Here is a 20,392-nt window from a genome sequence, read left to right as displayed (position 1 = left end):
ATTTTTTTAGCATTTTTGGGAGGAGTACAATTTACATATGTGGTTTCAAAAACCATATGCATTTACACTTGTCCAGTTTCGTCTGGAATGCGTCTCAGATCTCCTCCTGAAGTGGTTTGAGGGATCGGATTCAAATCCGTCTCAAATGCGTTTCGGAGGGCATTTAAACCTGGACTGTTCACGATCGGATAGCTATCCGATCTGAGAAAATGCATGAAGTGGCCAGGTGTAAACAACCCCCATGACAAAAACATACGCACGAAAGCCGAAAACAAACGCTGGTTGGCCTCTCACGTCTAAATTTGACGAAGTGGTGGGGGAAGTGACGTATGCCGTAAAGCAGTCGAATTTTGTAGTTCTTTTTGAGCTCTGGTTACTACCCGAACACCGAAGTTACATAGTGCCAGTAAAAGCGATACAGACCCTGTCAGGCTATGGCAGACGTGTCATTCAACCTATTGTAAGTCGATGTACCATCACAAGGATCTTGGAAATATATTATGAAGGTTGAAAAGTTACATAGTGTCGCTTTAAGGAGAAAGATAATTTTTCCATCACATATATATTGTGTGTTATATCGATCCACTCCTTCACCGTGGGTGACTCTGGTTTTAACCATTTTCTGGTAATTACTTTTTTCTAGCTGCTAGGAGAATTAACAATAACTTCTTATCCTTTCTGTTCCACCTCTCTGAGGGGATATTACCCAAGTATAAAAATTCACAAGTAAAGTCAATATCTACCCCAAAGACAGCATTCACAGCTTCTTTAATCTCTAGCCAGTACTGATTCAATTTCTGACACTCCCAAAAAATGTGATAATGGTTCGCTTCCATTTCCCCGCATGATCTCCAGCAGCTAGTACCCTTCCCTTGATGTTTATTCTGTGATGGTGAAATAAAAAACCTAATAACATTTTTCCAACAGAATTCTCTCCATGTGGCTGAACTTGTGGATTGCCACTGTGGCTCTACAAATTCTCCCCCAGTCCTCATTTGAAATATTTAAGTCTCCTTCCCTTATCCACTTGTCCCTTATATAAAGAGTATTTTCGGGTAGATTTTAACATGTTGCGATATTGTTTCATTTAAGTTCATGTTTATTCTAAAAATCTTATTTAGTTAAACAGCAGCACGAAATACCCACCTTCTTGACACTTCAAAAAACACTTCTTCAAAACCACCCCCCTTCTGCTTTATTCACAAATCGCACCCTGGTTGTAAGGATCCAAAGATCACTGTGGAATTTAATATTGAGTTTAACATTTAGTTCATGACATAAAAAGATGAACATGAGTTTGAAGTTTGTATTTCGTTTTTCTTGGAAAAAGCCGGCCTAAACCAAAGTAGCGGTTTAATTCTTCAATCATTGAAATAATTAAATATTTAGTTAATAAACTTTTATGCCAACATGTAACCTAAATTATTTAATTCCTTCATTATCAACACTTTAATATGGAAGCTTGTTTCCGCCACAGAATAAAACATTTTAAGAGATAATTGTGACTTTTTATCTCACAATTGCGAGTTTACATCTGGCAATTCTGACTTTATTTCTCAGAATTGCGAGATATAAAGTCAGAATTGCGTGAAATAAAGTCGCAGTTGCATGTTATAAAGTCAGAATTGCGAGATACAAAGTCAGAATTGCGTGAAATAAAGTCACAATTGCGTGTTATAAAGTCAGAATTGCGAGATATAAAGTCAGAATTGCGTGAAATAAAGTCGCAATTGCGTGTTATAAAGTCAGAATTGTGACTTTTTTTCTCGCAATTCTGACTTTATATCATGCAATTCTGACTTTATATCTCCCAATTGCGTCTTATAAAGTCAGAATTCTGACTTTTTTTCTCGCAATTGCGACTTTATATATCACGCAATTCTGACTTTATAATACGTAATTGGGAGATATAAAGTCAGAATTGCATGATATAAAGTCAGAATTGCGAGAAAAAAAGTCACAATTCTGACTTTATAACACGCAATTGCGAATTTATTTCACGCAATTCTGACTTTATATCTCGCAATTCTGACTTTATTTCACGCAATTCTGACTTTATATCTCGCAATTCTGAGAAATAAAGTCAGAATTGCGAGATGTAAACTCGCAATTGTGAGATAAAAAGTCACAATTATCTTTTAAAATGTTTTATTCTGTGGCGGAAACAAGCTTCCATACTTTAATAATGCTAATGTCTACAATATTTAAGTGTGAATTGCGACTTCTCTTTGTTTTAAGTCAGTCTCAGACGCTCCTCTCCTCTTAGATTGCCTGTGGGGGGTTTGGAGGGACAGTTCAGTGGCTTTCTCGTGGGGGTGCAGGACAAGGTGATAAACACTCGTCTTTCATATGGAGAGTGTCGGATAGCCAACCTGATGATCAGATTTTATCTTAAAGAGCGGGCAAAGGATACGTTTCTTTCATGATAAATCTCTTGATGTGTCCAAATGTAGGCCCTATCTAAATTATAAATATTGTAACTAATGTATAAGGTTTTTCATAAAAATGTTCATTTGAAGTGTTCAGTCCAGTTGTTTCAACTGGTTTTGTAGAGGTTTAGAATGTTTGATCAGTGTGTGTATGATTGTCAACAATCTGAGTTTATCTAAACATGGACTTTTGACGAAACGCGTTTATGCCAACTAGAAACGAATGCAAGTGAGCAATAGATACAGAGTGCTTTTATTGTAAAGTGAATTCAGCAAGGTATTCTGTTTATTTTAAGCAACAAAGGCTAAATATTTTGTTACAGGAATAATTTTTTATTTTTTTTGGTGTGGATGACACGCAGCGACATACAGTATTATCAGCTGTATGATGTGTTTCTACCCTGCGCGCGCAGTGAGGGAGCCAAAATAAACTTGCTAAAAAAAGATCCAGCCATACTTGTCAAGTACACCTTGCCATACCTGCGAGTCTAGACTAACTCCCATATATCTCACCCATCTCCCGCCCCCCTCCCGTTATTTCTCCCGTGAAACTCCCGTAATTTGTATGGCCCAAACCTCACTATATGAATAACTACATCAATATATTATTCCAAGGTTGTCCAGTTGCCAGATCTTGTATGAACCTCATCCTACTCACACAATCAACACATCATACAAATTTCAACCCATTTGTGAGCAAAACCTGGCAACCTACAACCCAGTCGCGCTGTTGACATCTGCGCAGGTAGTAGATGCGGGAAGTTGAATAAAGCGTCACTGGTAGAAATGGGAAAAGAAGACTCAGTGGTAAATATTTAACGCAATTAACACAGCATCCGTTTTTTCTGTCATCCTTTGGCTGGCGTTACATTATATATGATGCGCTTTCATTCATACAAATGATTTTAAACCATTCAAGCCAAGACAAATTGACTCTTTTGGCTCGAAGTTGAACGAACACTAACACACGCAATTATGCCGAAATGTCAGTTTTGTCGACTATCCTCATAAGAGCAGACTGAGCAGTCTGTTAAATTAGTTAAATAAAGTCTTAAATGAAGGCAAAGAGTTGTGAGAGAATGAGATGTGTGTGAGATCCGCGTCTCTGTCAGCAGCGGCTGGTTTTAAAGTGACAGCAGCCAATAAAGCTTTTTATCAGTGAAGTTAATCAAAGAACAAAGGTAACAGAGAAAAACACTCACTGCTCTTGACTAAAGAACTTTTGAAACTTTAATAAGGATTAATCTATGTATAATTTAAAATGTATGCAGTGCAAACTGTTTGAGATAGCTTATTCAATTTCTGTATATTTCCTACCTGTTAGACAAATATTTAAAACATACTGTCTTTATGTTGTTTCTACATTAATTTGGAGATTAACTGTGAAATTATTACATTATAAAATATTTTAAAAACGTAAGGTGATAATCGTGATTAATCAGGAAAAAAAAGTGTGATTAATCTAGTTAATTTTTGCAATCGATAAAAATAAATAAAGAGAAACATAAGTCTTATTCATTTTTATTTTTATTGAATATTATGTATTTATTTATGTTAATATATGTGCAATTAATGTGTATTTAGCCTGCCTCTGCCATCCAGCACCCCCCATAATCCCGCGAGAGAGAGGCAAAGAAAAACGACTGTTCTTAATTTGTTTCTTTGTACTATTTTCATTTTGTACTGTTTTAATTGTACACAGCAAAGCTGCAATTTCTTTGGCAACACAAATTTAAAATATTGCAAGAATAATATTCTGTATTTCACATTTTGCATCGCAAAGGGAGTAACGCTAAACTCGATGCAACCCTGTTTTAAATAAATAAACTGCCCCGACACTTTATTTAATCCTTGAAATGTGCAAAGGGGTTTTAATTTTAGTGTTCTTTTACATTTTCATTGGTTTTTATATTGAAAGCAATACTATTTAGTTAGTCTATTATTTTTTGTAGCCAGGTCAACAAAATGTTAAGAGTATTTTTCAGATTTGTTCAATGTATGGATCTGTTTTGAAAATGTTCTTTCGTTGGGTATCACTTTCAGTCATCTCAATTTCGTGAATGATTCACAAATCAATAATTGACCAGATTAAAGACGAGCTTTATCGCGTGTTATCGCCTGTGTGTGTTTTGTCGTCTGTGCAGTGCAACAGAGGCTCTACTGGAGCAAATTTATGTTGTAATGTGCCATTATTAATTCAACAAAACGCTTGACTTTAATAATATGTTACCTACTTGAGCATCAAGAACGGTAAAACATAAACACTGTCGGCCAACATCGGTTAACAGCAGGCTGCAATGTTATCGTCTAAACGGCTATTAATAAAAATGACAGACAATGAATAACAAGCTCCAAAAAGTGTTTTGAATCAATAAATTTACATTTAAAAAATATATATATATATATTTTTGACAAATATTAAACTAGTGACATAATTATGAAGATGGTTTTTAGCGCTGAGATTCGAACTCAGAACGCTTGAAACACCGCGAGACACATGTCGAAGTGTAGAACACACAGCTATCGTCTGAACACTGCTTTAAGAGCATGAGCTTAACTAACTCTTATGCTCATGCAAAACCTCATTGATGTAACATTTTTCCATTGTAATGTTTTATGTTGAAATGTTTCCATTATTTAAGAAAATTATGCTAATCATAACAACCTACTGTAAGCCTATTTAATTCTTAATATAATAAAGAATGCTTAGACACATGCTGCCGACTGACATCGGTTAGCAAGTCCTGACATTGTTTTAATTTTACAATCATTTAGTATAATTTATTTCCCTGTTTCAGTAAATAAATCTACTAACAAATTAAAATAACACAAAGTATAAGACACATAACCTATTGACATGCGTAGCCTTTCTAAATCATAGAAAAACTGGGCACACAATGTTAATATTTACCATTTTAATGTTTAGCCTACTTTGCTTAAATTTGATCCAATAATAGAAGCCTACATTTGTTTCAGTTCTAAATTTGTACTGTAATTTCAGTATTGTGATTATGAATTCGTTTAACAACAATGTTTCTCTTGAATTTATCTGCTACAGCTCTCAATGAGCCGTGGCAGATTACGCAATAGAATAAACCGACACTTTTCAAAGTCTGTGATTATAGCGCCTCTTAGCGGTAAAAGGCAGCAAATACACACCCGCAATTTTAGCACTGTGGAAACGGCGGCGGTAAAAGTATTGTTCTGGTTGTCTACCAACTGTATGATTGATGTATGTGAATGTTACTGACCACAATATCTCCAGTTTACAGTGTGAATCCTTCAGTACGTCACATAAGTGATTCACTCCTGTGTTTCTAATTTCATTCCCGCTCAGGACCAGTTGTCTCAGGTGTGATGGGTTTGATTTCAGAGCTGAAGTCACAGCAGAACAACCTTCATCCGTCAAACCACAGTCTCTTAACCTACATTGGGAGAAATAAGACAAACAAAATCTTAAATCTGTTTTAGTCAAATACCAAAACTCTATTGCCTTTCGTTTAGATTCAATTAATCTTCCTCACCACAATCTCTCCAGTTTACAGTGTGAATCCTTCAGTATGTCACATAAGTGATTCACTCCTGTGTTTTTTATTTGATTCTTATCGAGGTACAAATATATCAGGTGTGATGGGTTTGATTTCAGAGCTGAAGTCAGGATGAGACACTGTTCCTCCGTCATACTGCATCCACGCAGACTGAAGACAGAAAGAGAAAAGAAAGTGACTCAGATCTATGATGGCCCACTCATTATTTTTGTTTTGTGTTTTTGTTTATTGGTGGTCATGTCCAAGGACGTAGTTTTGGTTTGAACATTGGGGGAGTTGAAGTGTCAACCATTTAGCGGGGTCCCGGGCTCTCTCATGAGATTTCTTTCTTTCTTTGTTTTAGCAAAATAGTTTTTTTGTGGCATCATCCACACATGCATTGATAACATAACTGCAATAAAGTAATAGCCTAGTTAACAATTATTTGTTTACATAGGATAATAATGTATTTCTATTTTATTTAAGCTAAAACTTATCAGATTGACAGAATTTTCTAAATCAAAGTGCCATGGTAGGTCAAACTTACTTTACTTAACATTTTCTTATATTGAAAATGTTAATTTCCTGTCATCTCTTGGCATATCTGAAAGCCAGGGTTTTCCTAATATCTGTCATTATTAGCAGAAAACACACATTGTTTAGTCAATAATTCAAGAAGGTCCTCTTGATTCTAACTTGTACTTGTTAAATTTTTTTCTTTCTTTTTTATCTATAGCATTTGCAATGAAAAATAGCAACCTACACATTCAGAAACTATACACATGCCACAGTTGTAATATAAATTTAGTGAAAAAATCTATACCCAGATAATCTATTTTAAATTCTACAAGTTAGTCAAAATTTACCACAATAAATAAAATAGAATTTGATCAATTCTAGTAAAAGGTCATGAGTTATTTAAATAGCTTTCTATTTTCTGTTGGTGCAGGATAATGCTTTCTCCTCTTTTCATCAGTCTTTTTGGTTTATGTGGCTGTTTTAGATCAGGTTTGACTTCATCGATTATGTTTTAAAGTGGTAAATTCTCAATATAATTCAAATGGGTTGGATTGCACATTTTATCACCAGCTCGGAACGGCTTGATAGGAACGGCTCGAGCAAATCTTATCACACTTTTGTAACGCGCTGGTGAACGCTCGTAGAGTAGCGGTGATTCGCGAGCGGCACTCATGCACAGTCAAATAAACTCCAGACTTCAATCATAATACACAGATAATTGGTCCGTTTGATTCGAACAGGTGTTGTGCCGAATTCCGACCCTCTGCCAAATTATTACCCCCCTCGTCGAAGTCAGTACCTGACTGCCTAATCCTAACCCCACCCCTAATCCTAACCCCTCCCCCACAACTAAACCTACCAATACTAGAGGGGAAATAATTTGGCGGGGGTCGAAATTCGGCACAACACCGGAACTTTGTGCTTACAGTAGGGGAGAGTGGGGCACACAACCTAACACATTTTGGTTTTGGCTCAATTATTAAAAATATAATTAAAGCGACACTATGTAACTTTTCAACCTTCATAATATATTTCCAAGATCCTTGTGATGGTACATCGACTTACAATAGGTTGAATGACACGTCTGCCATAGCCTGACAGGGTCTGTATCGCTTTTACTGGCACTATGTAACTTCGGGGTTCGGGTAGTAACCAGAGCACAAAAAGAACTACAAAATTCGACTGCTTTACGGCATACGTCACTTCCCCCACCACTTCGTCAAATTTAGACGTGAGAGGCCAACCAGCGTTTGTTTTCGGCTTTCGTGCGTATGTTTTTGTCATGGGGGTTGTTTACACCTGGCCACTTTATGCGTTTTCTCAGAACGGATAGCTATCCGATCGTGAAAAGTCCAGGTTTAAATGCCCTCCGAAACGCATTTGAGACGGATTTGAATCCGATCCCTCAAACCACTTCAGGAGGAGATCTGAGACGCATTCCAGACGAAACTGGACAAGTGTAAATGCATATGGTTTTTGAAACCACATATGTAAATTGTACTCCTCCCAAAAAAAAAAAAAAAAAAAAAAAACACGTGTGAGAGCGTTGTATAGGCTATTATGTTATATCCAGATATGACGACGCGCTGGAACACGCATCACCGCAGATGAGCAACTGCATCAAGCCAACCTGCAAACTATAGCAAATCAAAGTGAAAGTAAGTCGCAGACGCTTAACACACAATCTTCATCATTAAAAGTAAAGAAACGAAATGATCTTACCAGGGCTGTTACTGCTCTCTCTTATTGCGGTCTTTGATTTTGAAATTTTAGCTGATGATCTATAAAATACAGCTCATATCTGTTGCTTTCGGTGACGTGAACTCCATTAAATCTGCATAAAGCGCAAGAATTGAAGATCGAATTTAAATCCGTTTCGCAAAAATACATTTATGTGACCAGGTGTAAATGGAATCGTTTTAATAAATCAGATAGCTATGCCTCACGAATTAGTTTGCCAGCTGAACTCAGGTGTTGTGAGGTGTATTTATCACGTAGTCCTGAGGGATATCAGACGACGCTGTTGATTGATTCCTGCGATTATCATGAGAACAGCTTTCAATATCTCACATAATTATCATAAATAAGCCTAACGTAGAGGTTGTAAATAGTGTAAACGAGCACAATTTGCAAACTATTATGATAAATTGCAATAATCATGTCTAATGACATCATAACGGCCAATGTTATGAAATAATGCGACGTACATTTAACTTAATTGATGTTATCTGGCATTTTGTAATGTTTACATTCCAATAAAAACAACACAAATTAAATTATACAGTAGGCCTAGACTATAGACTATTTACTTGTGATTTAGCTGCAATCATGTAAAAATGTTATAATAGAATATATTTACGACAGTGCAAGTATTCCACAGCGACTCTAGGGGTCGCTGTTTGACAAAAACACAATTTCTACTTAGTGTGGCTTTAAGTTAGATTAATCTTTTTTTTTTTTTTTTACACAAGCAAGATACACATCTCAGCTACAAATGAACACTTGAAGTTTTTCTCTAGGACCTACCGTTTTCGTTCAGTTGCACTGAAAGTGACAGAAGTCCAAATGTTACAACTTACCCCATGTGCGGGGTTAATTGTAACAGACATAGGGGTTAGTTGTAACACTTGTGTGTAACACACACAGTTCAATACTATTTTATCTGTGTAGTTTGATATTGTTTGTACATCTGTATAGATAAATATCCATACATCCATCCCTCATCCAATCACCCTTCTATTATGGATCAATATCATAGAGATATATGAAAAGGGCTGCACAGTTTTGCAATAAATAAATAAATAAAATCATCAAATATCGAAATTGATATTGAATTATATTTGTGTGTAGCAGCTGCATGCAAAATTATTATTATTAATTATTTCAAAACACTCTTTGTCCAGGTTCTTCACATAATCGTATCAAAACTTTCCACAAATCCGCGGGAGACCTTCTTTTGGCAGAGAGAAAATAACCGGAAACACAACCTGCTTGACCCTGAATAACTATGCAAAAAGTCTGTGTTACATTTAACCCCGCGTTAGGTTGTGCACCGAGCTCCCCGAAAATCTCCGAACACGCGATGTATAATTAATTAATTGCCTGATTCTATTATAAAATCTCTGAACGCGCGATGTATGTAATTAATTAATGGCCTGATTCTATGTTTACATTAACCATGGTAGGCTATCAATATTGGGGGGTTATTGGTTATTGTTTTGGTTATTTACTACGCCCCTGGTCATGTCTGGCTAGTTTGTCATTTGAAAAATCACTAAACATATTAACTGAAAAAAAGAAAGAAATCAGAATAATCTAATGTGTTTCCTTCAACAGTCAAAAACTGAATTAATTATTAAAATCAATTTATTGTGGTTTTCTGTCTGTCAATCACCCCTGACTGAATCAAATGAGGAAATAGTAACATTACTATTAAAGGTAATAAAAATACTATTATTAACCATGTGAAATACTCACTTCAGTGTGTTGAGTTTACAGTGTTTATCCTGCAGTAGAGCAGAGATCTGATTCACTCGTGTGTCTCCTAGTTCATGTCCACTCAGATTCAGCCTTCTCAGGAGTAACGGGCTTTTACCCACAATTCCTCTCACATACTGACAGGCTTCATCTGCATCAGGACTAAAAAACCTGCAGAAGGGAAGATGAAGCAGGATTCAGTTAAATTTTCAACTAAACTTGGTGTAATGACAAAATCCATTTTTACATGACTTTAGTCTTGGAATCATGCAGTCAACTTTGATGTAACAACATATGTAGCTTGTTGTATTATTGAAATAATATTTCTATAAATAAATTGGCTGCATGCAATGTATGTTGTATAATTTCATCATGTCTCACCTCAGTGTCTTCAGTTGACAGTTTGGATCCTGTAGTAAATCATCGAGCTTCTTCACTCCTGATTGTCCATGATCATTTCCTGTGAGATCCAGCTCTATCAGGTGTGAAGGGTTTGATCTCAGAGCTGAAGCCAGAGCTTTATAACCTTCTTCTGTGATTCTGCAGTTTGAAAGTCTAGAACAAAAATGAGAGTGTAACATTCAGTTAATTAATCAGTTATTCTAGAAAGTACCTGAACACAATAAATGAAATGAACTGAATTATATTTTGTTCCTTGTACAACACAATTTAAAGTCAGTTGCAAAACAAAAACAGACAACTGGAAATGCAGTCAAACAAAAGGCCCCAAAGAAGATGTGAAATGTCCAGTTCATGCTGGAAAGCCTCCATATTCCACTCTAGCTGAAGCAGTTTTTTTAAGGCTGAATCTAACAAAATGTTTCTAAAATATATCCACATTAGTGTAAAACTCATCGGCCTGGTTTAAACAGGGCTTTGATTAAACCAGGAGTCGGCTTCAGTTAAATTTGAATATGTAAACAGCTTTTATAAACAGCATTTGAAGAAAAAAAAAGAAAAGAAAAAAAACTTTAGTGCTGTGCATCTTGAAACAAATCAATTGCACTAACATATTTTAAGATATTTCAGTGCAAGTTGCTTTCAGTTAAAACCTCTCAAACATGCATTTTAGTCTAAGACTAGACTAAAGCCTAGTCTGTGAAATCGGGGGATAAACAACAACAGGAAATGTTTGGTTGGGACAAAGTTGGCAAGGTGAAAGCAGAATCAATAATAAGTATATATCTTACAGCACTAAGATATCTTAAAATTATATGTTAAAAAATTATAATCTAAGTCTTAAATATCAAGGCCCTAATTTATCAAGCATCTCAAAGTGCCATTTTAGTCTCAAGTGCTGAGAATTCATGAAATTTACTCCTACTTTCAAACAAGTTATCATCTTTCTTAAAGCTAAGAATCACTCTTTACTCTCCCAGTTATTTAAAGGTGCACTGTGTAATTTTTAGCGACATCTAGCGCTGAGGTTGTGAATTGCAACTAACAGAAGTTACGGTGGCCGACAGGAAAAGATGTCGTCGTCTGAGACAGCAGAGAGTAGCCAGTTAGGCAATGAGGTTTCTTTACAAAGATAAATTAAGAAATTATATTTACTTAATTATTCAGTAATACGATATGTTATTGTGAATATTATTGTTACTTGTTCATCATTGTGTAAGTGTTTTATTCGCTGACTTTAGATAGTTTCTTTGCACGAAGAACAACATAGTGACAAAACGCGTTTGTCTGTTTAAAGGGTCGGCGCATTTTGATGTAAGGGGACCCGCGGTGTATGTAGATAGAAATGACTCATTCTAAGGTAATAAAAACATTATTAGAGGTTCCAGGTAGGTAAGGTCTTTATACACCACAGAAAACATATGATATTGCATTTCCTCCTAAATATTACACAATGCCCCTTTAAGACAGCTCAAGAGGTTTCTCAAGTGAGGAGTTGCCAGTAGGGGCTTGTGATGGCACTGAGGAGACAGAGATGTGCACAAATCTTTCAGGAGAGGAAGAATGTTTTCACTGGATTATCGTTGTTTTTTTTTTAATCAAATTATGTAATTAAATCCTCCCTATAGGGTCATTTTGACTCGGAAATATTTTTTTTAATTGAGTGCTCATCAGAGTGGTCCAAGACCCCAGGAATGTTGTCACACTTGAACCACAAATACACACACACACACAAAAAAAAATGTAAATGGATTCCAGGAGTTTTGTAGTTGAATCCTTCCCTCACGGGTCAAATTGACCCCCATAGAATGGAATGTGAGGAATGCTTCAGTACACATAGAAAAACCTAAAAATGCTCAAAATTCAAACTAAAAATGCTAAAACGTTAACAAAATATGATTTTATAATGTCTACATGTGTATCTGAATGCATACTGAAGGGAAATGACTTTAGGACCCAGCAGAACAGCTCATTTGCTCCATATAGAGCTATAAGGATATAGTGGCAAGTCATGAAATATATATATTTATTTATTTTTTACACAAGAGGTCGTCAAAGACACCCAATGTAAGATATTTCGAGCTGAATGAAAAGGTTTATGCATGGAATTATGAGTTTAAATAACAAATAAAATCTCCAAAAAAATTGCATAAAAATATAGAAAAAATATGATCAAAATTAAATAAAAAAAGCTTTCTAGACAAAAAAAAATTAAGAATAATTTTAGGGCTTTGGGTCAGTTTGACCCGCAAGGAAAGGATTTTGTTACAAGATGTGAGGGAAGGATGAGAGTTAATATTAATGGTTACACTAACAAGGCCGCTAATAAGTTGTTTGTTCAGAATAATTATGGCTGCCAAAATTGATGACTGGAAGAACAGATTTTACAGACAAAATTATAATGGGAGGGGATTTTAACGCCGTTCCAGATGAATGTCAGGATTCCTTTCAAAACTTTTTCCTATAACCCACTGATTTCTAATATATCCCAGTTTCTTGATTTGATTGATGTTTGACGTGTAAAGAACCCACATAAAAATGTGCCTTTTCAGGGCACATTCAACGTTCTAGATTTAATATTTGGTTGATAACTAGTAATCTTCTTTCTTCCTCATTTGACTAATATTTCTCCTTCAGTTTTAAAGGGCACAGTTATGCCACTTTTTTACAAGATGTAATATAAATCTCAGATGTCCCCAGAATGTGTCTGTGAAGTTTCAGCTCAAAATACCCCACAGATAATTTATTATAGGATGTTTTAAAAGCCCCTATTTGTCCCCTATCTGCCGGCACACATTTATGTTCGTCTACCAGAACTCATTGGAAATTTAACAATAATCTGTTAAAATGTGATTAATAATTTTGTAATTTTGTTTAGTTAATGATCAACAATGTTAAAATTATGTCTGAATTAACTTCAATTGGTTGAATAGGAATGGGTTAAATTTATCATTTAATGATTGGCAATTAAACAAATTTGTAAATGCTAGAAAATTAAGGCAGATCATTTTATTAAATTATTTTGGTAATAAAGACATCCTTAGTGATAGAGAGCAGAAATAACTTCACTTTCTTCAATCAGAGCTGGTTAATTTTTATACTTAAAACTAAAAGGCTAAAGGAGCATTTACACGATAGAGCAGGTGGATTGAGGAGGGGGAAAAATATGTTTATTTCCTTAGAAAAACACAAACAAGCGTTAAAGGTGCATTGTGTAATATTTAGGAGGATCTGTAGACAGAAATGCAATATCATAGTGGTGTATAAAAACCTTACATAATGAACCGTTATGTTTTTATTATCTATCTACATACACCACAGGTCCTCTTACATTGGAATAGCCATTTTGTGCCAACATGTTTCTACAGTGGCCCTAAACGGACAAACTACTACAGAACGCGTTTCGTTACTATATTGTTCTTCGTGCAAAGAAGCTAGCCAAAGTCAGTGAATAAAACACTGACATAATGATGGACAAGTAACAATAATATTTGCAATAACATTGTTTTACTGAATAATAAAGTAAATATAATTTCTTAATTTATCTTTGTAAAGAAACCTCATTGCTTAATTGGCTACTCTCTGCAGTCTCAGATGATAGCATATTTTCCTGTCGGCCACCGTAACTTTTGCTGGTTGCAATTTGTAACCTCACTACTAGATGCCACTAGAAATCACACACTTCACCTTTAAAAACTATATCCAGGATACTATGCATCCTGATAAAGTTCCCTTGGCCTTTGGAATTAAAATAGCCCCACATCATCACATAGCCTTCACCATACCTAGAGATTGGCATGGAGTACTTTCCATAAGATCATCTCTCAATGCAAATCTATTAGCTATTAGGCTAACTGAAATAAAACCATCCAAGGGAACTTTCAGGATGCATAGTATCCTGGATCCAAGTAACTGGCCTTTAAAAATAAAAATCTGCCTGCCTCTATGGGAATTTAACATAGGGGTGTCCAGACTTATGCACCCTGTATTTTAAGGAATAACATTTATTTACGATACATTATTCATTCACAAAGAAAATTGGTGTCCTTAAAGGTTGGATTTTTCCTTTTTTTTTTTAATTAAGGCATTAAGTTCAATTTCCAAAAGATGATTTTTTATTCCTCTTTTTAGTCAACTTTAGCATGGGTGTCTAAACTTATGCATATCACTGTACATTTACAGAGAGATTGTGATCTTTTCTTTTCCTTCTTAAAAGATAAAGTTCCTATTATAGACGCTGATTTTAGAAATATGATGGAAGCTGACATTGAGATTTCAGAATTAGACATTGCTATTTCACGACTGTCTACTGGAAAGTCCCCAGTATTGATGGCATCACAGCAGAACTATATAAATATTAGAATCTTAGTTTTTGAATCACTAAAAGAGTGTATAGATAAAGCTGAATTATCTCCATCAATAAAGCAGCTTTTAATTATTCTAGTTCCAAAGTTGAACAAGGATAAAACATTTTTTTTTTTGACAACTGGAGATCAATAACTCTCTAATGTAACAATTTCAAACTGCTCTGTTATTTTTGCAAATAAACTTAAAAAAGGCATTGGTGAAATTATCTGTGAACTTTTATCAAAAGAAGACGTATTTACAGTCATATTAGTCCTTGATATGTTTTATTATAATTATTCAATTTCTCAGACAAACTTTTATTCCTAGATTTTTTAAAGACGTCTGATACCCTCAAAAACTCTTTTCTGTTTAAGTCTTTAGAATTTTTTGGCTTTGGTCCTATGTTCTGTAGAGTAATTTCCATTTTCTATAATGAAATGTTTAGTAGTGTTTCCCTTAACTTAGGTTCATCACCGAGATTTCAAATTAAACAAGGAATCCTTCAGCGATACTATATTTTACCATTACTTTTTAATCTTGCAATCAACTTAATATCTCTATTCATAAAAAATAAAATAAAAATAGGACAATATAGGTATAGACATTCTTGGTAGGACCTTTACTATAAGCCAATTTGCAGACTACACTGTTTTATTTCTTAAAAATAAAGAGGTGCTTCCATTAATTATTGATAAAATTTCGATCTTTTCAAAAGGCATTGGGACTGACCCTACACTTTAAAAAAGTGCGAATTAATGGCTATTCATAATTGCGATTTAGAAAACATACAGGAAATTCCAGTGAAAAACGAGGTTAATACCTATAGGGGTTTATGATTACCAAAGATTACAAATGCTTAAAAAAAAAAACTTTAAATAAAGTCTGAAGCTTTGTTTCTCTTTGTCAAAATATTTATTTATTATTATTATTTTATCTATATTTTTCTTTGATGTATATATCGGCTACCTGTTTGTCTTCACCCTTGAAGCCATATGAACCGCAAATTATGAAATTTGGCACACTTGTAGTGATGGTGACGTACACCTTCAGTAATGATCTCCACTTTTGACGGCCCACTACCGTTCCCGAGATATTCGTCTCTGAATGTGACCTTGCCTGTATTTGTTGCCATATGCTAGTTAGCTTAGCAGCATGCTAATCAGAGGCTATTCTTTCTAATGTGGATTTTGACTACCAGGTTAAACACAATTTATGTTAGTGACAAAGTTATCTTAGATATTATTGTTGTTTACGATATGCTGCTTGGTCTGATTGTTAATCTGTTTAACAATGATAATATGCGCCTGCTTGTTATTTGAAATTATTTAATAAAAAAAGTTATCTTAGATGGTTAAATGGTTAAGATGCTAACTAACGGTTTAGTGTGCACATTCTCACACTGAAGGCTCTCCTTGACAAATTTGGAAAATCAGCATCAACAGGGTGGTGCAACTTGCTAAGCCACAAGCCCAAAACCTTTCAGGTTGTGGGTTTGAGTCCCGTGTGGGGCAACTTTATAAAAGTGTGTCATTTAGAGTCAATAGCTGTGCCTTCAAAAGCTCAAGTCTCTGTAAAATTAAACTAACCATTGTATTCGTTGCATGCTGTTTAAAGCAACAGGCTATAGCTTTGAAGATTGTTTAATCAAATCCAGTGTGTAGCAAACATTAAACCATGAGAATTGTGCAATGCTCAAAAGATTCCTATTTTAAAAAAATCTTACCGTAAAACTTCAAATAATAGCCGAGTCCCAAATAGACGTCTGTCTCTTTTACACGCCTGATGTAGCTACAGGTTTGGATAAATAAAGGCTGGTCTCAAATAGAGGTCTGGTCTGTTTTTTAGTTTCGGGTTGCATTTAATCTTCTAAAACCCGTCAGATCGTCTGTTTAAGCCAGTTCTATGGAGCAGATTGCGCATGCAAGAGATCTGTTAGCGCAAGCAAGGCAGGCAGAGTTAGCGGAGGCCGGAGAGGGAGAAGTGGAGGAGAGCGACGAGGAGAAGGAATTCGCCAATGAACTTGTAGTTGAGGATTGCGGTGATGATGATAGTGATGAATAGGGTCCTTTTGGATCACATGATTGCAGTTGTTTTACAGGATAGCCTTCATTCTTTCTTGTTGATGTGTTTCGGGCAACTAGTTCATAGGCTCGATGGATATTACCGGTAACTTGTGTTGTTCAGCCCATGGCTGTCACATCATTTCGTTTTTTTATTCTGCCAATAATCTAAAGGGGGTCGAGACCGTACGAGAAGCGCAGCGTTCAACTCAACACCATCAGGTTGCAACTGTAGCTTTAAGTTACTTTGTTTTAATCCACTTTGTTACAACTCAAATGACAAGGACATGTCTATTAATGTAATTATTAATAAGCAAGTCTGTGCGCTTATTCTTTGGAATGGCTCAGGCACACAGAACATTGGCAGCTTATGGACCCTACAACGTTGATGCTATTTCACTACTGTAAAGTTGCTTCACTGGCTGAATTTTTAACAACGTACAGACCTGACTTAATGATAACATAAATTGTTTTTGTTGATTATTTCCATGTTCAAGGAAGAATCAGCGCACAGACTTGCTTATTAATAATTACATTAATAGACATTTCCTTGTCATTTGAGGTGTAACAAAGTATTATCGATTAACAAAGTATAATCGATTAGTTGCTGCATTAAAATATTTCACTTATTGCCTATTATTTTATACCTGTATAAGCAACTCTTGTTCAAATGATTTATCTTTACAAGATCAAGCCTGTACTAATGCAGAAAACTGCCAGTACCTTTTCTGTTAAAGTTACAGACAATTCCTTCAACCCTAAAACACAATACAATGCAATGAGTAATTCAGAATAAGGGTAAAACACCTGTGAAAAATCAATATGAAACATTCCTTTATATTAACAAAAAACATACTTTATATAACACATTTTTACAGAAATTTCTTAGGCCACGTGCACACTGCAGCTAAATTCAGTTGTCAGTTCACCTTTTAGTGCTTAATCCTGTTCTGTACACACAGAGTTCAGTAATTTACAGGAGTGACAATCTCATTCTACAACCGAATTAACTCCTGAAAAATACATGTAGCGACAACCGCATTTAAAAAATTATACGCAGTGTGTACAGAACAGAACAGCTAAAATTCTCTCTTCTTATGCGCGGAGCAAAAAAAAAAAATCAAAGGGAAAGCGGTTTGAGCCTTGACTCATTTGTGTTGCCAGATCTTACTAGAAAAACAGCAAAGAAGAACAAGCCCACAATAAACAGAAATAAATACAAATGCTTTATGCTGAAAATAAGACCAAAATATCGTGACCTGCACTTTAATTATATAATAAAGTCGATTGCTTTATGAGCTAAGCTTAAACAATAACCCCAAATACTTATTATAATAAGTGGGCATGGCAACACAGCAAAAGCACGCTCTTTGAAACAGTTTTTACAGCATAAAAACACGAAGCCTCCATCGACTGTGCTTTAGTTAAAATTGCTTAACATAATGAGTCTTTTGTCAATTTAATATTTTAATATTAATAATATATTTAATATAATATTTGTCAAATTTTTGGTCAGAATAGAGGATACTAAACACGCAAGATGTCAGAACATTATGGTTCCCACAGTGCCAATCATTGCAGTTTCGTGAGCGAGTCATGTTCCGTATACACATGGAAAGATTATTTACAGAACAATTATTTACGATAATTTACACAGATGGAATGATAATTTACAGGACTCACTCCCACATTTACAGTTTTTTTCGATTGCTAAACGACAGTGGGCACAACTGGAGTCACATGTGCAAAACTCTAACTACAGTCTGCACAGCAGCAGTTCATGTGGACCAAACTCTAGTTCGTTTTGCATTGCTTGAACACAGTTTTCAAAACTCTACACAATTATCCCATGACTTTAACCACAACCTGCACAACACTGTGGATTTACAGCACTTTGTTCAAATGCTAACACACTCCTGTCAAAACTGTGAACCACACATTCAAAACAGAATAGATTTCAGCCTTGTGCCTTTCAAACACTGATGACTGCAGTTTCAGCCAGGGACGGACTGGGACTAAAAAACGGCCCTGGACTTTGACTAGGCCCGGCCCAAAGCAATCGGCGCGCGGAAACTCGACAACAACAATAACGCCTGGCATGAGTGTCACAAGACTTTAATTGTGGCTCATGATACTATACCATCCAAATTATAGCAATAGCACTGATGTTGACTAGATGTTGTGTTAAAAGCACATTATTCTAGATTAACTTGAATACTCACATATAAATGGACTTGATCTAAGCTCAACCTGAATAAACAAATGATGGAATGGATAAAAAAAAAAAAAAGGTTTTATTCCAAGATAGCATGGAATAGATTATATAATATGCTGTTATAACAGGATATTATACAATCTATTCCATGCTGTCTTAAAATTAATTTATTACTTAATAATCTTAATTAATTTATGCAGTAATTAATCTTACTGCACAAATAATAATACCACATCTAAATGAAAATACACCATTACAAATGTAACTTCTGTATTCAAAATCTTCAAAGTTTGTAAGCATTAACTGTAACGTTACCAACATTTTTAAAAGTAAAAGCACAACATATTTCTTAATATTACCTACTGCATGTGGCATTTTACAGCTAAAATGTTGAAGTTTAGCTGTTTTAACTACTGTAATCATTAAAAATGTAGCAACCTGAATATCACTTCCTAACATCATCCAACTCACTTTCTCCTCTCATGTTCCATACTTACTTGCCCTGGATCTGCCTGTTCATCTTTCTGTCCCTCATCATCACTGGTGGCATGTTGCTGTCTGGCTCACTTCTTCACTGCTGCTAATATTTAACTGCGAGGTGCTGCTGCTGGCTGTGCTGCTAAATATTTCAGTTAGTTTGCGACATTTAGCGGCTTCAGTATCTAAATTCCGCAAATTTTTTTCTCTCGCCTTCTCAGCCACACCCTTTTCTTTCCGTTTTTTACCCGCGGCCGCGTTATGCATATTGTTTGTTTGTTTCTATGCTTCTATCTAACGTCTTTGCTTCTCCTTACTTGGCGGCCACGGCCAGTGCAGCTGGCATCCAACTTAAAGGTGCATTGCTGCCACCTACAGTACTGGAGTGTGAAACAGATTAGTGGGGGGAAAAACAGGTGATAACTGCGTGCGTGGCGGGTGGTGGGCCGGCCCGTCGGCCGGCCTGGAGTACCGGCCGTTCTGTGATTCTCCAGAGAATCTGGCAGGGAGAGGGCGGATGCGTGCCGGATGTGAGGACACGAGTCCAGAGGACTGCCAGGGATGGATAAGGCACTCCAGAAGGTTCTTCCCCAGGTGCATGGCAAGAGAGAACATTAGATGTGATGTTGATGAAAACCTGTGGCCTTATGCTAGAGAGAGGCAGGATTAGCCCCTCAATTATTTGTTCGAATTACAGTATGTCCTTTTAGTTTCTACCTTTTTTTTCTCATTACTGTAATTCCGTAAATTACTACAGACTATTGAAGCAAACTGCTAATTTTCATTTACCTTAAATAATTGTTATGTTCTAAAAATGTTAATAAATCATGTGAAAGAATGTCACTCGTTTCTTTGAAGAAAATATTACTTTGTATGAAGTCACTGAAATTGTTCAAACTGTAAAGATGAAAAGTTAGTATTTTCTGTATTGGTGTTTGATGC

General features: G+C 35.5%; 2 protein-coding genes and 1 long non-coding RNA gene across 3 annotated transcripts in view; 1 reads left to right on the top strand and 2 right to left on the bottom strand.

Annotated features, from left to right (window-relative positions):
• LOC309475585 (uncharacterized protein) overlaps positions 1 to 20,392 on the bottom strand; it is a 518,877-nt gene that overhangs the window by 122,624 nt on the left and 375,861 nt on the right. The window contains exons 87-89 of the mRNA XM_082138403.1: positions 9,953 to 10,123; positions 5,954 to 6,127; positions 5,681 to 5,854 (exon numbers count right to left, since the gene is read on the bottom strand). Of these exons, the coding sequence (XP_081994529.1) occupies positions 5,681 to 5,854; positions 5,954 to 6,127; positions 9,953 to 10,123 (519 nt within the window). The remainder of the gene's footprint in view (positions 1 to 5,680; positions 5,855 to 5,953; positions 6,128 to 9,952; positions 10,124 to 20,392) is intronic.
• LOC309475587 (uncharacterized protein) overlaps positions 1 to 20,392 on the bottom strand; it is a 454,091-nt gene that overhangs the window by 419,330 nt on the left and 14,369 nt on the right. The gene's annotated exons all lie outside the window — the stretch shown is intronic.
• The window catches only part of LOC309475704, a 164,250-nt gene continuing 149,991 nt past the window's right edge, over positions 6,134 to 20,392 (top strand). The window contains exon 1 of the long non-coding RNA XR_014197793.1: positions 6,134 to 6,931. This is a non-coding gene — a long non-coding RNA (uncharacterized lncRNA). The remainder of the gene's footprint in view (positions 6,932 to 20,392) is intronic.

This window comes from Leuciscus leuciscus (assembly GCF_965113295.1).
Source record: "Leuciscus leuciscus genome assembly, chromosome: 15".
Classification (NCBI taxonomy): Eukaryota; Metazoa; Chordata; class Actinopteri; order Cypriniformes; family Leuciscidae; genus Leuciscus; species Leuciscus leuciscus.
The sequence above is the reverse complement of the archived record's forward strand: the minus strand, read 5'-3'. Positions and strand labels throughout refer to the sequence as shown.